The sequence below is a fragment of the Somniosus microcephalus genome, chromosome 6 (genome assembly GCF_052327205.1).
Source record: "Somniosus microcephalus isolate GS21.2 chromosome 6, FLI_Smic_1.0, whole genome shotgun sequence".
Lineage (NCBI taxonomy): Eukaryota > Metazoa > Chordata > Chondrichthyes > Squaliformes > Somniosidae > Somniosus > Somniosus microcephalus.
In genome coordinates, this window is record NC_140992.1 from 36,369,581 (window position 1) to 36,389,028 (window position 19,448).

Genomic DNA, 19,448 nt, shown 5'->3' on the forward strand with positions numbered 1-19,448 from the left:
CAGTCCTCGTGGAATCTCCATCTTGTTAAGACCTGTTTTCGTGGTTCTCCTGTATCGATCTCATCAAACTGTTTGAACTCGTTTAGTCTTACATTAAAGACCTGTTTGATTGATCTCCTGAGTCGACCTCAGTTATTGGTTAGGAATTTGTCAATTCCTACAACACTTTATTTTTTTTAAACATCCATTAACATTTGTATCCAGAACAAAAAGTCAGGATGATTTTTGTATCATGTTTGATTCTTTTCCCTTTCTTCGATCATTGATCAATTTGTCTTGATCAAATACCAGTTGTCCCTAGTATTTGGGATAGAATGATGTCGCTGATCCTCTCATTACACACTGTTAATAAATCTAGTTAATTGCAATATTCTTTACCCTTTAATTTCGCTTGCTGTTCTTCTGCCTTGAAAGTGTGAATCCAACTCTCGCTATTGTGCGGATCAATAGAAAAATCAACCACAGTGAAAACTGCAGCCATAATTATTTATTGTCCGCCGAGAACAAAATATTTCCTGTGGAACGCCCGCGACCCTGCACCTTTAAATTTAAAAACCCTTTCGCCGTCACCGTGACAACGACGCTGGACCTACACCATGACGCCGCGAACAAGCAGCCAATCAAAGCTACCGTATTTGAATATATTAGCGCGCATCAGTTCCGGGTACGTTTGTGCCGCTGTTCCGAGTGCGACCTCAATACAGGTAACAACTGGGAACCATGGTTATACGGCAAAGGAGGTGGTGGTTTGGCGAAGAATCAGCGGGGGGAGCGCTAATGCTAATGTGGGCGATCCCTCCAACGCATCTCCCCCGGCCAACACTGACCATGTTTGCCGCCATCTCTGCTATTCTCGCCTTGGTTTGGTGCTCGGGTGCCCCCTGCAGGAGGTTTCAGCATCTGCGGTGGGTGAAGGTCCGCACTGGGGGATCCAGGGATCTCAGTTGGGGTGGATAGTACTGCATGCAATGAGCGCTTGCACCATTTTGCAGTTATTGTGAAATTGTTTTCGCTGTGGCAAAGGTTGTAGCCCTGTTTCATTTCCTTAACTTCTGGTTGCACTATTGCCACACACAAGATTCATCTTTGGTGAGCTGGTTGGAGCACTTCTTGGTAAATCTACTCTTGAGCTTGGCTGATTCATGCATATTCAATTCCCAAGTTGTGAAGGGTTGTAGAGCAGCGTCTCTCTGACTATATATTTAGAGCTCTAGTACAGTCCTGGGTAACCATAGAATATAATCACGGCGGTGTCCGCTGCATCACTAGAGGCGTCTGTGACAGCCTATTTCATTTTATTATGATGCTCACTTTTTATGGGCATGAGTGTCATTCTGGTGGCATTGTTTTTGCCGGATACCATTTTTCATCAGTGTGTGCAAAAAAAAAAAAAAAAAAAAAATGCTTCTGCTGAGAACTATATTATAATGCAAGCAGCCAATCAAACCAGTCTTGCCGGAACACGATAATTAAATGTGTCACGATAATTAAATGTGTCACTCAACAACAAATTGCATTTATATAGTGCCTTTAATGTCCCAAGGTGCTTTACAGGAGTGTTATCAAACAAATAAGGAGCCATGTAATGAGATGGTAGGACAGATGACTAAAAGCTTGGTCAAAGTGGTAGGTTTTAAGGAGTGTGTGTCTTAAAGGAGGAGAGAGAGAGGCGGAGAGATTTAGGGAGTGAAGTCCAGGATTTAGGGCCTAAGCAGCTGAAAGCGCAGCCGTCAATGGTGGAGTGATTAAAATTGGGGATGTGCAAGAGGGCGGAGATCTCGGAGGGTTGTAGGGCTGAAGGAGGTTACAGAGATGGAGGGGGCGAGGCCATGGAGGGATTGGAAAACAAGAATGAGAATTTTAAATTTGAGGCAATGCCGGTCCGGGAGCCAATATAGGTCAGCAAGCAGGAAATTAGAGGCGCATGTAACAAGGGTAATACAGTAATCATGGGGGACTTTAATCTACATATAGACTAGGCAAACCAAATTTGCAGTAATAGTGTGGAGGACGAATTCATGGAATGTATAAAGGATTGTTTTCTAGATCAGTATGTTGCGGAACCAACTAGGGAACAGGCTATTTTAGATCTATTATTGTGCATTGAGAAAGGGTTAATTAATAACCTTGTAGTAAAGGGGCCTTTAGGGAAGAGTAACCATAATATGATAGAATTTTATATTGAGTTTGAAAGTGATTTCGGATTTAACTAAACTGGGGTCTTAAATCTAAACAAAGCAAACTACGTAGGTATGAGGGACGAGTTGGCTAAGGTAGTTTGGGAAACTACATTAAAAGGTATGACAGTAGACAAGCAATAGCTAGCATTTAAAGAATTAATACATAATATACAACAAATATACATTCCTTTTAAGGCACAAAAACCCCACAGGAAAAGTGCTTCAACCGTGGCTAATGAAGTTAAAGATAGTATTAGATCAAAGGAAGAAACTTATAATGTTGCCAAAGAGAGTAGTAAGCCTGAGGATTGGGAAGATTTTAGAATTCAGCAAAGGAGGACCAAGAAATTAATAAGAGAGTAAATTAGCAAGAGACATAAAAACAGATTGTAAATGTTTCTATAGGTATGTAAATAGGAAGAGATTAGTGAAAGTAAATGTGGGCACATTAGAGGCAGAGACAGGAGATATAATGGTCAATAAGGAAATGGCAGAGACATTAAACAACTACCGTGAAGACAGACACAAAGTATAAGACACAAAAAACATTCCAAAAATAATAGGGAACCAAGGGTTTAGAGAGATTGAGGAGCTTTAAAGAAATTAGTATTATTAAAGAAATAGTACTGGTGAAATTAATGGGACTAAAAGCTGACAAATGTCCTGGACCTGATGGCCTACATCCTGGGGTTCTAAAAGAGGTAGCTGCAGAGATAGTAGATGCACTGGTATTAATCTTCCATAATTCCCTAGATTCTAGAACAGTCCCCAAGGATTGGAAGGTAGCAAACATAACCCTGCTATTTAAGAAAGGAGGAAGAGAAAAAACGTGGAACTATACGCCAGTTAGCCTGACACCAGTAGGGAAAATGTTAGAATCTATTATTAGGGATGTGGTAACAGGGCACTTAGAAAATCATAAAACCATGTTTACTCTGCCTAACCTGATGAAAGGGAAATCATGTTTGACAAATCTGTTAAAGCTTTTTAAGATGTAACTAGTAGATGGATAAGGGGGAACCAGTGAATGTAGTGTATTTGGATTTTCAAAATGCATTCGATAAGGTGCCACACAAGAGGTTATTACACAAAATTAGGACTCATGGTATTGGGGGTAATATATTCGCATGGATCAAGGATTGGTTAATGGACAGAAAACAAAGAGTAGAATTAAATGGGACTTTTTCAGGTTGGCAGGCTGTAAGTAGTGGGGTACATAAGAACTAGGAGCAGGAGTAGGCCACACAGCCCCTCGGGCCTGCTCCGCCATTCAATAGGATCATGGCTGATCTGAATCTAGACTCACGTCCACTTCCCTGCCCTCTCCCCGTAACCCCTAATTCCCTTATCTGCTAGGAAAATGTCTATCTCCATTTTAAATTTATTTAATGTTGCAGCTTCCACAGCTCTCTGGGGTAGCAAATTCCATAGATTTACTACCCTCTGAGTGAAGAAGTTTCTCCTCATCTCAGTTTTGAAAGGGCAGCCCCTTATTCTAAGATTATGCCCCCTAGTTCTAGTCTCACCCATCAGTGGAAACATCTTCACCGCATCCACCCGATCAAGCCCCCTCACAATCTTGTATGTTTCGATAAGATCGCCTCTCATTCTTCTGAACTCCAATGAGTAGAGTCCCAACCTACTCAACCTTTCCTCATACGTCAACCCCCTCATCTCCGGAATCAACCGAGTGAACCTTCTCTGAACCGCCTCGAGAGCAAGTATATCTTTTCTTAAATATGGAAACCAAAACTGCACGCAGTATTCCAGGTGTGACCTCACCAATACCCTGTATAACTGCAGCAAGACTTCCCTGTTTTTATACTCCATCCCCCTTGCAATAAAAGCCAAGATTCCATTGGCCTTCCTGATCACCTGCTGCACCTGCATACTAACTTTTTGTGTTTCATGCACCAGGACCCCCAGATCCCTTTGTACTGTAGCACTTTGCAGTTTCTCTCCATTTAGATAATAACTTGCTCTTTGATTTTTTTCTGCCAAAGTGCATAACCTCACACTTTCCAACATTATATTGCATCTGCCAAATCTCTGCCCACTCACTTAGCCTGTCTATGTCCTTTTGCAGGTTTTTTATGTCCTCCTCACTCACTGCTTTCCCTCCCATCTTTGTATCGTCGGCAAACTTGGATATGTTGCACTCGGTCCCTTCCTCCAAATCGTTAATATACACTGTAAAGAGTTGGGGTCCCAGCACTGACCCCTGTGGAACACCACTAGTTACTGATTGCCAGCTCGAGAACAAACCATTTATCCCAACTCTTTGTTTTCTGTTAGATAGCCAATCTTCCACCCATGCCAGTATATTACCCCCAATCCTGTGATTTTTTATCTTGATCAGTAATCTTTTGTGTGGAACCTTGTCAAATGCCTTTTGGAAGTCCAAATACACTACATCCACTGGTTCCCCTTTATCCACCCTGTATGTTACATCCTCAAAGAATTTGAGCAAATTTGTCAAACATGACTTCCCCTTCGTAAAACCATGCTGACTCTGTCCTATTAAATTATGTTTATCCAAATGCTCTGTTACTGTTTCCTTAATAATGGACTCCAACATTTTGCCAACCACAGATGTTAGGCTAACTGGTCTATAGTTTCCAGCTTTTTGTCTACTTCCCTTCTTAAATAAGGGTGTTACATTAGCAGTTTTCCAATCTGCCGGGACCTTTCCTGAGTCCAAGGAGTTCTGGAAAATGATCACCAATGCATCCACAATCCCTACCACCACTTCTCTCGACCCTAGGATGTAGGCCATCAGGTCCGGGGGATTTATCCGCCTTAAGTCCCATTATTTTACTGAGTACCATCTCCTTAGTGATTTTAATCGTGTTTAGCTTCTCCCACCACCCCCCCCTCCCCCCTCCCCATTGCCCCCTGTTTGTCCAGTGTTGGGATATTTTTAGTGTCCTCTACTGTAAAGACTGATACAAAATATTTGTTCAGCGTCTTTGCCATCTCCATGTTCCCCACCACTAGTTTCCCGGTCCCATCCTCTAAGGGACCAACGTTCACTTTAGCCACCCTTTTTCTTTTTATATAGCTGTAGAAACTCTTGCTATCTGTTTTTATATTTTTTGCTAGTTTACTTTCATAATCTATCTTCCCTTTCTTAATTAATCTTTTAGTTATCGTTTGCTGGCTTTTAAATGCTTCCCAATCTTCTATCCTCCCACTAGATTTGGCTACTTTATATGCCCTTGTTTTCAGTCGAATACTATCCTTTATTACTTTACTAAGCCACGGATGGCTGTCTTTTCTTTTACTCCCCTTTTTCCTCAGTGGAATATATTTATCTTGAAAGATGTGAAATATCTCCTTGAATGTAGACCACTGCTCTTGTACCGTCTTACACTTTAATCTGTTTTCCCAGTCCACTTTAGTCAATTCTACTCTCATACCTTCATAGTCTCCTTTATTTAAGCTTAGTACGCTGGTTTGAGATCCAACTCTCTCACCCTCAAACTGAATTTGGAATTCAACCATATTATGGTCACTCATTCCAAGGGGATCCTTTACTAGGACATTTTTTATTAATCCTGTCTCATTACACAGGACCAGATCTAAGATTGCCTGCCCCCTGGTTGGTTCAGTTACATACTGCTCAAGGAACCCGTCCCTCATACACTCTATGAACTCTTCCTCAATGCTGCCATGCCCAATTTGATTAGTCCAGTCAATATGAAAGTTAAAATCCCCCATGATTATAGCTGTTCCCTTATTACAAGCCCCAACTATTTCCTGATTTATACTCCGACCAACAGAGTTGCAACTGTTAGGAGGCCTATAGACTATACCCACTAGTGACTTTTTCCCCTTATTATTCCTTATCTCCACCCAAACTGTTTCACTATCCTGATCCTTTGACCCAATATCATTTCTGACTATTGCAGTGATTCCATCCTTGATTAACATAGCAACCCCACCTTCCTTTCCTTCCTGTCTGTCCTTCCTAATTGTCAAATACCTGTAGTGTCCGTGTGTAGATAAAGACACTGAAGACAGGAGTTGGTTCATAGGTATTTACTAAGCAAGTCTGGGGGGGGGGTTCTAAAGGATATACACAATACACAGGCTTATATAGCCCAAGTGGCAATTACCGGCATTACGCACACCTGGGGCTCTTAAAGGCACATACATCACAATTGCTCTTAAAGGCACATACACCACAATACCCTTGTATGTTTAGTTCCCAGTCATGATTATCTTGCAGCCATGCTTCCGTAATGGCCACCAGATCATACCCATGTGTAGTTATTTGCACCGTCAACTCGTCAATTTTGTTACGAATGCTGCGTGCATTCAGATAAAGAACTTACATGTTTTCTGACAATTTATTCCTGCTTTTACCCCTTTTACTACTTTACCTTTATCATTATACATTCTGTCCCTTCCTGACACGCTCTGGTTTTTAATTCCCCCACTGCTACCTTGCTCTATTGCCTTCTCCGCTGTCATTTTTATTTTTCGCTCTCTTAAAACCTCCCCCCCACTAATTAGTTTAAAGCCCTCTCTACAGCCCTAGTTATTCGATTCGCCAGGATTCTAGTCCCAGCACTGGCCAAGTGAAGTCCGTCCCAACGGAACAGCTCTCTCCTGTCCCAGTACTGATGCCAGTGTCCCAGGAAGCAAAACCCATTTCTTCCACACCAGTCTTTGAGCCACGCATTTAACTCTCTCATTTTATTTACCCTAGCCAAATTTGCACGTGGCTCAGGTAGTAATCCAGAGATTATTACCCTTGTGGTTCTGCTTTTTAATTTGGCCCCTAGCTGCTCAAACTCCCTCAGCAGAACCTCCTTCCTTGTCCTATCTATGTCGTTGGTACCAACATGGACCACGACAACTGGATCCTCCCCCTCCCACTCCAAGTTTCTCCCCAGCCCAGAGGAGATGTCCTTAACCCTGGCACCGGGCAGGCAACACAGCCTTCGGGACTCTCGCTCTCGGCTGCAAAGAACTCTATCTATCCCCCTAACGAAACTATCCCCTACCACTACAACATTTCTTTTAACTCCCCCCACTTGAATGGCCCCCCGCTCCACGGTGCTGTGGCCAGGTTGCTCATCCTCCCCGCAGTCCCTGTTCCCATCCTCACAGGGAGTAAGAGCCTCAAACCTGTTGGACAAGAGCAAGGGCTGCGGCTCCTCCAACACTACCTCCTGGATCCCCGTACCTGCCTCACTTCTAGTCACACCATCCTGACCCTGGCCACGGACTACATCTGAATTAATTAATCTAATTGGTGTGACTACCTCCTGATACAGAGTCCAGGTAACTCTCCCCCTCCCTGATGTGTCTCAGTGTTTGAAGCTCGGACTCCAGCTCTTCAACACGGAGCCGGAATTCCTCGAGCAGCCAACACTTACTGCAAATGTGATCACCGTGAGCATCAATGGTGTCCACCAGCTCCCACATATTGCAGCAGCAACACATCACCTGATCTCCCATTCTATGTAATTAATTAAATTTATTAATATTATTTTTAAATACCCTCTGCCCCGATTCTAGATGATGAATATCGCACCTTAGAAACTATAAACCACAGAGTTTAAGCTTAAAAAAGAGAGAAATACTTACCAACCAATCACTTACCCGCTTTCTGGCGACGTCACACTTGGATTACTTTTTACCCCTCTCCTTCCCTCCGAGTTCGGAGACTGGTAGGCCTTATCTGGTCTCTGGGACCTTTTATAGCCCCGCTCTGCCGCTCGAGTTTCCCGCCGACACTGTGAGGCCTTACCTGGTCTCTGGGGCCTTTTATAGCCCCGCTCTGCTGCTCGAGTTTCCTGCCGCAAGGATCAGTGCTTGGGCCTCAGCTTCTTACACTCAGTCCCTTCATCTAAGCCATTAATATAGATTGTATCATCAGCAAACCTGGATACGGTACAAAGTTAGGTGGGAAAGTAAGCTGTGAGGAGGATGCAAAAAGGCTGCAGTGAGATATGGGCAGGTTGACTGAGTGGGTAAGAACATAGCAAATGGAATACAATGTGGGGAAGTGTGAAGTTATCCATTTTGGTAGGAAAAACAAAAAAGCAGAATATTTTTGAATGGAGAGAGACTGGGAAATGTTGGCATTCAGAGGGACCTGGGTGTCCTTGTACATGAATCACCGAAAGTTAACATGCAGGTACAGCAAGCAATTAGGAAAGCAAATGGTATGTTAGTTTTTGTTACAAAGGGATTAGAGTATAAGAGTAAAGAAGTCTTGTTAGTTATACAGGGCATTGGTGAGGCCACAACTGGAGTACTGTGTACAGTTCTGGTCTCCTTACCTAAGGAAAGACATACTTGCCTTAGAGGGAGTGCAGCAAAGGTTCACTAGACTGGTTCCTGGGATGAGGGGATTGCCCTATGAGGAGAGATTGAGTAGACTAGGGCTATATTCCCTAGAGTTTAGAAGAATGAGAGGTGATCTAATTCAAACATTAAATTCTTAAGGGGCTTGACTGGGTTAATGCAGGGAAAATGTTTCCCCTGGCTGGGGAATCTAGAACACGGAGTCACAGTCACAGAATAAGGGGTAGGCCATTTAGGACTGTGATGAGGAGAATTTTCTTCACTTAAAGGGTTGTGAATCTTTTGGAATTCTCTACCCCAGGGAGCTGTGGATGCTCAGTCATTGAGTATATTCAAGACAGAGGTCGATACATTTTGGGGAACTAAGGGATATGGGGATAGTGCGGGAAGGTGGAGTTGAGGTAGAAGATCAGCCTCTCTTAGGCATTCATCATCTTGTTGAATGGCGGAGAAGGCTCGAAGGGCCAAATGGCCTACTCCAGCTCCTATTTCTTATGTAAGCACAGCTTGATGGGTGAACTGGACTTGGTGCGAGTTAGGGTACAGGCAGTAGAGTTTTGAATGAGCTCAAGTTCATGGAAGGTGGGAGGCTGGCCAGGTAAGCGTTGGAATAGTCAAGTCTCAAGGTGGCACAGGCATGGATGAGCGTTTCAGCAGCAGATGAGCTGATGCGGAGGCAGCGTCAGGGCAATGATACGGAGATAGAAGTAGGTAATTGTTGTTGTTGGAGTGGCATAATGTAGAAAAGTGAGAACCTGGGAACAGCCCCCTCCCCCCACCCCCCATTGCCCCATTACAGGAGAGTGATGTATAGTGTGTGAGACGTGCAGGATTCTGCAGGCAAGAGACTGGCGCCACTGATGTAGGGCAAAATAACTAGGTGCGGACTACATTTCCCAGAGTTTATCAAGATTGCTGACCTCCAGGACTTCCAGAAAAATTAGTTGTCACTGAATTTAACTTGTACTTAAATTCCTGGTGTCCTTGCCAATATTTATACCTCAAACCAACATTACTGCAACATAGTACAGTATCTAGTCATTATCTCATGGCTGTTTGTGGGATCCTGCTGTACGCAAATTGACTGCCACATTTCCTACATTACAACTGTGACTACGCTTCAAAAAGTACTTCATTGGCTGTAAAGTGCTTTGAGATGTCCTGAGGTTGTGAAGGGCATTCTAATGTGCCATTGTTTAGAAATGGCATTCAGTTATTTTGATGTTAAGATCTTACCTATTTTCACATGTATATATTAAAGATAAAGACAGTTCCATGTGCTTAAAATAAAACAGAAAACACTGCAAGTACACAAGTCCATCAGAATCTGCAAAAAACAGGCTAATGTTTCAAGGTGGTTCCCTTGGTTACACCTGTTTTTTTTCTCTGTAGAGATCATGATAGACCTGCTATATCTGTTTTAACTATGTGTTCTTGTCCCATTGTTAAAATATTTTTCTGCAACTTTTAATCATTTTGTTTACAAAATTGCTTCATTTGTTATTTCTATGTTATAAAAAATCTAATCAGAGATGCATTTTTTTTTTTAAAAACAGTTGGGTGAAGTTTTGGTGTTCTACAGTGCTGTGCTCAGATGGCGCTCAAGTTAATGTGGTTGGTACTTGGAGTAGTCAGGGTACTGTGGTGCCTGGCGCCACAAACTGGCTACATACATCCTGATGAATTTTTTCAGTCTCCAGAGGTCATGGCAGGTAAAGCATTTGATATGTTTTTTAAAAAACTTTTTCTACAAATAATTTGTTTTCCTTTGTTCTCTTTTAAATTAAAGCCCTTAATCCTATGCGCTTAAGTTAACCCCTTGTATCCACAAAGCTTAGAGGGTGACATGACTCCGCCCAGCCTGCAGACGTCTGCAAAAACTTGGGAGTGCCCAAACTTTTAGCTTTAGTGTGCTACTTGACTGCAATCCACGGAGCCTCACTGGCCACATGAAAAGTGAATGAGACACTGATTGCCAGAGGTTCATGAAAGATCGTACAACCAAGATAAGCCTAAAACTTCAAAAAAAATCACAATGAATGAACTTTTTAGTTAAGCAGTTATCAATAATAATATTTCTCTGTAGAATTCCTTTCCAGTTAAAACACCTCTTGACTAAATAATAATCTTGTTCTGAAGTACTGCCGCACAACAACAACTTGCATTTATATAGTGCCATTAACGTCGTAAAATGTCCCAAGGTGCTTCACAGGAGTATTCTCAAACAAAATTTGACACCAAGCCACATAAGTGGATATTAGGACAGGCGATCAAAAACCTGGCCAAAGAGGTACATATAAAGGAGGAAAGAGAGGCGGAGAGATTAAGGGAGGGAAATTCCAGAGCCGAGGGCCCAGGCAGCTGAAGGCATGGCTGACCACGGTGGAGCAATTAAAATCAGGGATGCGCAAGAGGCCAGAATTGAAGGAGTGCAGAGATCTCAGATGGTTGTAGGGCTGGAGGAGGTTACAGAGATAGGGAGGGGCGAGGCCATGGAGGGATTTGAAAACAAGGATTTGAATGTTAAAATCTAGGCATTGCCAGACTGGGAGCCAGTGTAGGTCAGCAAGCACAGGGGTGATGGGTAAACAGGACTTGGTGCGAGTTAGGATCCAGGCAGCAGAGTTTTGAATGAGTTCAAGTTTATGGAGGGTGGAAGATGGGAGGCCGGCCAGGAGTGCATTGGAATAGTCAAGTCTAGCGGTAACAAAGGCATGGATAAGGGTTTCAGCAGCAGATGAGCTGAGGCAGGGGCAGAAACAGGCAATGTTACGGAGGTGGAAGTAGGCGGTCTTGGTGATAGAGCGGATATGTGGTCGGAAGCTCACCTCGGGGTCAAATTGGATGCCAAGGATGTGAACGATCTGGTTCAGCCTCCGACAGTGACCAGGGAGAGGGATGAAGTTGTTGGCTAGGCAATGGAGTTTGTGGCGGGGACCGAAGACAATGGCTTCGGTATTCCCAATATTTAGTTGGAGGAAATTTCTGCTCATCCAGGACTGGATGTCGGACAAGCAGCGTGACAAATTAGAGACAGTGGAGGGGTCGAGAGAGGTGGTGGTGGGGTAGAGCTGGGTGTCGTCAGCGTATGTGTGATTTCAATGATGTTGCAGAGGGGCAGCACGTAGATGAGAATTAGTTAAAAGCAATCTGACATTTTAATGATGGGCGCCGTTCCTCACTTAATCAAGCAACATTCACAGGGAACTACAGAGTTCAGCATTTTTAAAATTTCTATATGTCTGGAAGCAACCAGTCTCTTAAACTGGAGGCAAGTACAAGCTTATGAAGAGAATCACTGTGACATCGCATAGAAGTTAGATACACTCCATGATGCAACCTGACATTTATGTCAGCAAAGCACACCTAATCTAACTAAAATAGTGGAATGGCATTTATGCAAAATCAATCTTCATGGCCAGAAGTTGCTTAAAAAACACATTATGGGAGCCAGGGTAGGTGTAGGTATGTATATTATATTTAAGTTTGTATTTTGTAGGTGCTCTCCACTTACAATATAAGCTTTCACAAAGACACCTTATAGCAAAGTACCATTTCTTTTCTCAGTGTCCCGTGTTTCACGCCCACCCGTTAGTTCTGTTTTTGACTCCATCTTCTTGGTGGGGCAAGGGGTAATAATGGAGAAAAAGATAAGTAGCTATTTCCATAAATTGGGTGATCCAGTAACCCTTACAGTTTTGATTAAAATGCTTCAGATGTTTGTTGCTTTCTTTTCCTGATGCTTGTAAACCAGCTGGAATATGATTTTTTCTTGTTAGGATGAAACCTCAGTGAAGGATTCTGCCACGATCAAAAAGGATAGGAAAGAAGAGGAGATAAATCAGGAAGTAATGATTAGGCGATGCCAAGTGTGTGTTTTAAAAGCTCATTGTAGGAGGAATTGAAGACTGAAGGGGTAAGGATTGCTACAGATTTGAAGTTCTGGAAAAGAATGATTTTGAGCAGGAGATGGAGCAATGAGTCTTGATCTCATCACAGAGGATGCAAGGAAGACAGTGTAATTGGAGCTTGAGAGGAAAACTGAAGAGTAATGACCATATTAGTTTCGATAACATAGTGACTAAGGTTGCACATGAGGGAGCTTGGAGTCCAGAGATGGAGAGGTGAGAGAAGGATCATCGATCAAATGACTAGCATTTTCCTGTATCTCATCAATGAGTGAAAGAGAGAGGGAAAAAAATAGTTTCTTTGAGCCAGCTTTAGCAATAGAGGAGATGCAGTTCCATGAGAGATCAGAGGAGATAGTGAGATCAAGCATTGGAGGAGACTCCGATGAAATCATCAAAGGTAAGAGGTGGTAATTTGTTGGCTGGACTTTACATTATAGAGGATATATAACTTCAAAATAATTTGCTTTTCTCATTTTGAATGCACCTTTGTTTTCTTTATAGGTGACATTTTGAACCTCAAAACATTCCGTACTTGGGAATTCAATACTAGCTACCCCAGCAGATCGGTCCTGTTCCCATTGGTCACAACTGGCTTTTCATTCACAATACTTAAAGCTATACACAATTCTGGCCTTTTTGGCAGCATCATAAACAGCTACAGTTTGTTGGTATTCCCCAGATTCTACCTGACATGCCTGTCCTTTGTACTGGACTACTCTGTATACCGTTTAGCCCGTCTCTGGGGAGCAGATCCCTGGAATGCTTTAACACTGCTGAGCGGGTCACACGTGATGTTGGTTTTTTACACCAGGACATTTTCAAATGTTATAGAAGGAGCTCTGTTTGCATTGCTGCTGCTGTTAGTGGCCGTGGACACAAAGCAAGAAAATGTGGCACCGCATCCTGGGAAAAAGGAAAGAAGGAACAATAAACATCTTCTTGGGATTGTTTTAATCTCCGGCTTTTTTAACAGACCCACATTCATTGGTTACGCTTTAGTGCCGATGCTCCTGTGGCTTTCTCGTGATCAGAAAGGCACATTTCAATTCAGTTTAAGACGAATTGTGACGAGCTCCTTTGGCATTTTGTCTTCTATGATTGCAACCAGTTTTCTTTTCATTGTGACCGATGCATTGTATTTTGGTTCATTGTTGTCTAAAAGTGATTGGCTTTTGAAAGATGGGAATACTGTGTACAAATTTGTTGTCAATATGAGTCAACATCTAGTTTTAACCCCTGTCAATCTCATTTTGTATAACTTGGACCGAAAAAGCCTCATTGCACATGGTAGTCATCCCTGGTTTACACATTTGACTCTGAACGGTCTTCTGCTGTTTGGTGGTCTTCATTTGGCTGCTGTTGTAACTGGTGTCAAAATGATGGTCAGCAAGTTTGCCTGCAAAGCCAGCTGTCGTATCTCTCACGAAGACCATTTGGAAAAGAAATTGCCAGCACATCTTCCTGTTACTACTCCAATTACTGAGTATTTATTGTTGGTTTATTTTATCCCTATCGTCGTTCTATCATTGTTTAGTCATCAGGAACCACGGTATATTAGCCCACTCATTGTGCCACTCGTTATTCTCAGTGCTCCAAAATGTGAGATGCTCAGGTGGAAAGTTATAATAGTCCTATTTAATGTCTTGGGGTCCGTGCTTTTTGGCTGTCTGCACCAGGGCGGACTAATTCCTTGTCTGTCCTATTTAGAGAAAGCTCTGCAATCGAAGGATCCTGTGGCTAACCAGTATGAGCACAGTTTGGTATTTTACCACACCTACATGCCTCCTAGGTATCTCCTGAATGTCAAATCAGACCAAGAGTCTATCAGAATCATTGACCTGGGGGGGTCTGACGTGTCTGTGCTCAATAACACAGTGAATGGGCTACTTGACAGTTTCTCTTCCAAACACATTGGGGGTAATCAAGCCATGAATATCTACATCATTGCACCTGGTACTGTTCAAGATGATATTAATAACTGTGGTTTTCAGTGGAAAACTGTTGCATCCTTCTTCCCTCATTTAACTATGGAAGATCCTCCTGACATTCCTTCTCTTCTTTCTGAGGACGGATTGAACCAGCTGAGTCTTTACATTTTCAAGGTGCACATAAAGTCAAAGAATTCAGAAACCTAATGGGACTCGATTTGGTTTTGGCGTCTTCCTGCTGTCTATTTCTGCAGCATATTTGTGGGTCTGCTGGTCCAGGGCCTGATTGTTAAAGCATTCAGATCCTTTTACAGAGCTTCCCCTGTAACCGTATTTACAGCAGCTGAAGCCTGAACGCAATGGCAGAGGTATTTTTAAAAAGTTTGTGGTTTTAACAAATAATCATGGGATTTCAGTCAAAGAAACATTCAGGAATCGTGTATCTAAATATTATAGTTTAATTTCTCTGCAGAACAAATATGGAACCAAAGTCTTCAGAATACTGAAATAAAATTACAAGTATTATATGGTGCTCCTGGGTAGTATTGTAATGGGTTTATGTTTACAGTTCCCCTTCTGTGAGTTGCTGATTTTGGTGATTATCGAGCAGAAGTCGAGACAGATCCCTCATGGAAGGGAAAATATCTTGCCCACACTAATAGTCTGTTAATTTGTGACATTGGTGGAAAAGATCAAGGGAACTTTATCTTCTGCTCAGGACATTTATGTGAACGAATTGTAGTAATGTTTTGGGAAATAAACTGTTACATTACGAAGCCTCCTTGTGATACTGAGTGCATCATAATTATTATAGTTCTTGCGATCAAATCACGACAGTCACAGTACAGGGAAGACTGACGTTTTATACCAATTGCACAGTCTATTTCCACCCCACCCTCCAACCTTAGGATGTTTTTTGTCACTGATATTTACTGAAGTATTCAAATAAGATATGCACACCAGGTAAGATCATTTTTTAATTATATATTTTTTGGTAAGATGAATATGATCCATTTTCTTCTTTGCTAACTAATAAGCATAATTATTACCCAATGTGGAGCACTTTATTCGACCTACATGTGTTGATGGAAGTTTTATATTAATTTTGCAGTACTTAAGGAATGGTAGCTAGACTGAAGAGAAGCTGTCAAACTAAACACAAGGTGCATGTGACCTTTACAGGTAGGGTTATGCTCCTAATGTTATGGATGTAGATGGTGTGCGATTTGGGAGAGGTTGTTTTTTCTTCCATGAGGTAGATAATGATCACCTGTAGAGGCTTAAAGGGTGAAGGGAGACACTTCCCTTCCTACTGGTCTAATAATGGACAGTTATTCCATTATACTTGACGAGACGAATTGAGACCAATAGTGTTATTCCCACAAAGAAAGAACCAATCATTTCTCTTGTCAGGAAAGTAGCTGACATTTACAAAACAGATGTTTTGTGCATTGGAAGTGATACATTATATCCAAAATAACTGGAAGATGCAACTTGATGGAAAACAAAAAAGAAATGACACTGGGGAAAGAAAAAATGACACTGACAAAGTTGAAAGAAGAATTAAATGAGTGGACCGCCTTAGTAGTTGTGACTGACATATGACAAGTGTTAAATTCCATTTAGGCAAATCTGTGATAAAGAACAGTCAAAAAGACCACATATTAGTGTAATATTCTAGAGCCTGTAATTTGCAAAGCTTCACACAACTCCAGGACAGGTAGTATCCTGATGATAAAATCCTATTGGAACACTCTTATTCAGTTAGGAGGCCTTTTATAGAAAGAATTACAAGTGAAGAATGCAGTTTTATATGATAACATTTGAGGGGAAAAATTAGTAACCCAGCATGCTGGAAAGGGATGGAGATGACAAATTTTAGAAATGTTTTGGTAATTAATTCCTTTGACTACAGGAAAACTGGGCATATGCACAACTTAAATACCCACAGATAGCTAGCAGTCTACCAGTATATGGGAGTAGTTCAGGAAACCATTGTGGGCTCATGTTGGATGAAAGAAAATTGAATAAATAGTAAAAAGTACTACATTAAGGTTTGTTCTGGAAAGAAAAAGTGGTCAGTGATTTATTTAAGGGACTGATGCCAAAGAATGAAAGAAATTTCCAGTTGGTAAGCATTTATCTCACTAGCACTGGTTTAAAATTTTAGAGTTTGCATTAAAGTGCTGGCAAACTGAGTGGAGCGGATTGCAAGCGGAGTCTGTTTGACCAGCTGCGTACTGTAACGGCTGCATTTACAGTCGTGGCATGCTCAGCTCTGGTTTGTTCACTAGCACTTTACTTCAGACTCTAATTTCTTAATCACAAATGCCCAGCTAGAAATTTAAAAAGAAAAAGTCAAGGATGAGAAAAGGCCATTAAGCTCTTCACTTTAGTGTTTCTACTCGCCCAGCCTAGCATTCAACTGCATCTTGAACTTCCCTAGCGTCTTTGAATCCACCATCTTAATGGTAGATTATTCTTTGTGCATCACTTTTTGAGTCAAGAAATTTTTTCTAAGGTGTGTTTTAAATTTACATCATTCATTCGTGTGTGGATTGAGAGACATAAAACACTTATCACTAAAATATACTGGTGATTAAAAGTAAAGAGCCAGTATGTCAAGACAGAGTGTGGCAATTGGAATATATGAAGTTCAATGTAGAGCGAAAAATTTTCATGGCTGTTGCGCTGCCACAGAGCAATTACCCTACTGATAATCTGTGAAGCAGTCTTATTTATTTTGACATACATATTATTTTGAATTTAATGTTGGATCACTGATCGTCAAATTTAGGATTATAATTTGATAATTGTAGCCGTTATATCCTGGTTGTAATTGAGTTTGTTGTACTTTTGTAACATGTCTGCTTTTCTTGCCCGATGGCTACTTTTGCAGCCTGTAGCATAGTTTCCCAGAGCTGAGTGGTTTCAAATTGCTTCTGAGTGGTCTGGAGTTCTGCACCCTCTTTCTTAACCACACTACCCCCTCCCCCAATCCCACCCCCACCTCTTTGCTGTTTGCAACATAGCCACTCTAGCTGACTTCCAGTAATTGACATCACTAGGGTAGCCGAGCAAGAAGAAAGGCACAATGCACAGGTTTCCATGTTGGTAGAAAATTGACATTTTTGTAACTGATCAAATAAATTTCAGGCAAATTTGCAATTTTTTTTCTATTTAAAAAGGGAGTATTTTGAATAAGAAGTACTCTCCCTAGACTTTCCTTCACCTTTGAACATTTCATATTAACTGCTATATTAGATGAACAGATATAAGGTTCTATGGGGCGGAAGACATATAAAAAGCAGAGATGAACTTTGAAGTAGAACCATTTGTGAAATAGGTAGTGATAGGAAGGCATTTGAAATGAAGAAATGTATAACGGAGTACAAACAGTAAATGTGAAAGAACAACCTATGAACAAGTGAAGAATAGTAGACTGACAGGTTAAACTGTAATAACTGTTCATTTGTACATTTTTGCCATGAAAGAGCGGAAGCATTAATAGTCTCAGTTTCCAGCCATCCATATCGATACTTCAATCAGTTTGTTGAATCAGAGGGCAGATCATCATTGGAGCAGCTGAACCTTCCTTAATTCTGTTAATAAAGCAATTGACCTATCACCTGACTAAATGCATCATATATCTTTAATCTAGGTTGTGGAATTAATACTGATGGTCATGGTTGTCATCTTGTTATACTGACTACAACAGTTAGTCTTGTAATATGAGTGAATTATACCATGTTATATTCAGTTGATCACAGTTAGAACTGTACTGCTGTAATCCTGAAAAATCAACTCCTTTATGCTACTGGTTTAGATTATATTGATTTGTGTTGATTATCAGTTACTTCTGGAAATATACCACTACAATCTTTTGAAGACCAAGCCTTATGGCTAATCCTTATGCTAAATAAATCTATAAATGTATTGGCTTAGTGTATGGTAAATGTAGTTAAATAAAGTAGTTATCAATATCACATAATGTGTTGTCTCTTTCAGGTCTTCCAAGTAAGTTGAGAATTGATAGTAATTCTTTAGGCTCCCCTCATGCCCTAGTGGGTAAAGGCACTGCTTGGGGTAGCACTAAGCCATGATTTCAGAAATCTGAATGACAACCAAAAACTCCCATTCCTACTGGGAGAGGAGAGAAGCTGTGTAACGCTGGCGGCGCACTATGTTGCAGCTTGCCATGAACAGAGGGACAACCAGTAAGCTAAGAAAAAAAATATATATAAACAATGCGAATGTATATTTATACACTCAGGGATATACCTGTTTATACACTGTATGAATAGAACTGCGTTTATGTGCTGAACCATAAATGTATTTTGATGCTTTGGCAACATAAGATGTAACTTATCATGCCAATAAAGCGATTTAAATTGTAAAAATTGTAAAAAAAAAAATTGGAAGATGTTGGTTGAGGGATAAATATTTTCTAGGACAGTGGGGAGAATTCCACTGCTCTTCTTCAAAATAGTGCCATGGGATCTTTTACCTCAAACTGAGGCTTCATTGAGCCTTCTCAGCTGAAAGTCTCCTCTGAAAGAGAGCACCTCCCTCAGTGCAGCACTCCCTCAGTACTGCACTGGAGTGTCAGCCTAGATTATGTGCTCAAGTCCCTGGAGTGGGAGTTGAAGTTACAATCTTCTGATTCAGAAGTAAGAGTGAGCCAGGCCTGACACCTTTAATAAGGACGGGAATAATGACCTCACTAACGATGAGAATCCTTGGAAACGTTGAATAGAGTTAGAGATGTGAGTGTGACAAATTCAGACCCTCTACCTAGAATTCTTGCATTTTGGAAATGTCGTTTAAACAAATTAAAATAGCTTGACATATTTTGTGCCCAATTGACAATGGTTTGCAGATGTGTCTTAACTCTATATGGTGTGAAAGTGCTCACATTTACTATGGGAGACCATGCGCCTTTAAAGCACTTTTCACCTTTAACATTGTGTGTTGACCTGCCGTCATTGGTTAGTCAGACAGCCAATCAAATCGACCTGGTTGCCAAATACCGTTGAGCGCGCGGCAGTTGTCATTTGAATTGGCAGCTGGAGCGCGGCCTCGGTGCAGGTAATAATCGATGATCATAA

At 41.4% G+C, this 19,448-nt stretch overlaps 1 protein-coding gene across 3 annotated transcripts; it reads left to right on the plus strand.

Annotated features, from left to right (window-relative positions):
• The first annotated feature begins 454 nt into the window (after positions 1-454).
• On the plus strand, positions 455-18,721 carry LOC147115609 (GPI alpha-1,2-mannosyltransferase 4-like). 3 transcript variants are annotated; one of them, XM_085990019.1, is made up of 3 exons: positions 455-704; positions 10,058-10,213; positions 12,914-18,720. In XM_085990019.1, exons 2-3 carry the CDS (start codon positions 10,096-10,098, stop codon positions 14,545-14,547), a joined length of 1,752 nt encoding a protein of 583 aa, XP_085846145.1. In that variant the 5' UTR covers positions 455-704; positions 10,058-10,095; the 3' UTR covers positions 14,548-18,720. The 3 variants fall into 3 exon arrangements, with proteins under 3 accessions (XP_085846145.1, XP_085846146.1, XP_085846144.1); XM_085990020.1 differs by lacking the exon at positions 455-704 and adding an exon at positions 711-905; XM_085990018.1 differs by lacking the exon at positions 455-704 and adding an exon at positions 12,281-12,809 and having other exon boundaries at positions 10,126-10,213; positions 12,914-18,721.
• Positions 18,722-19,448: the final 727 nt, after the last annotated feature.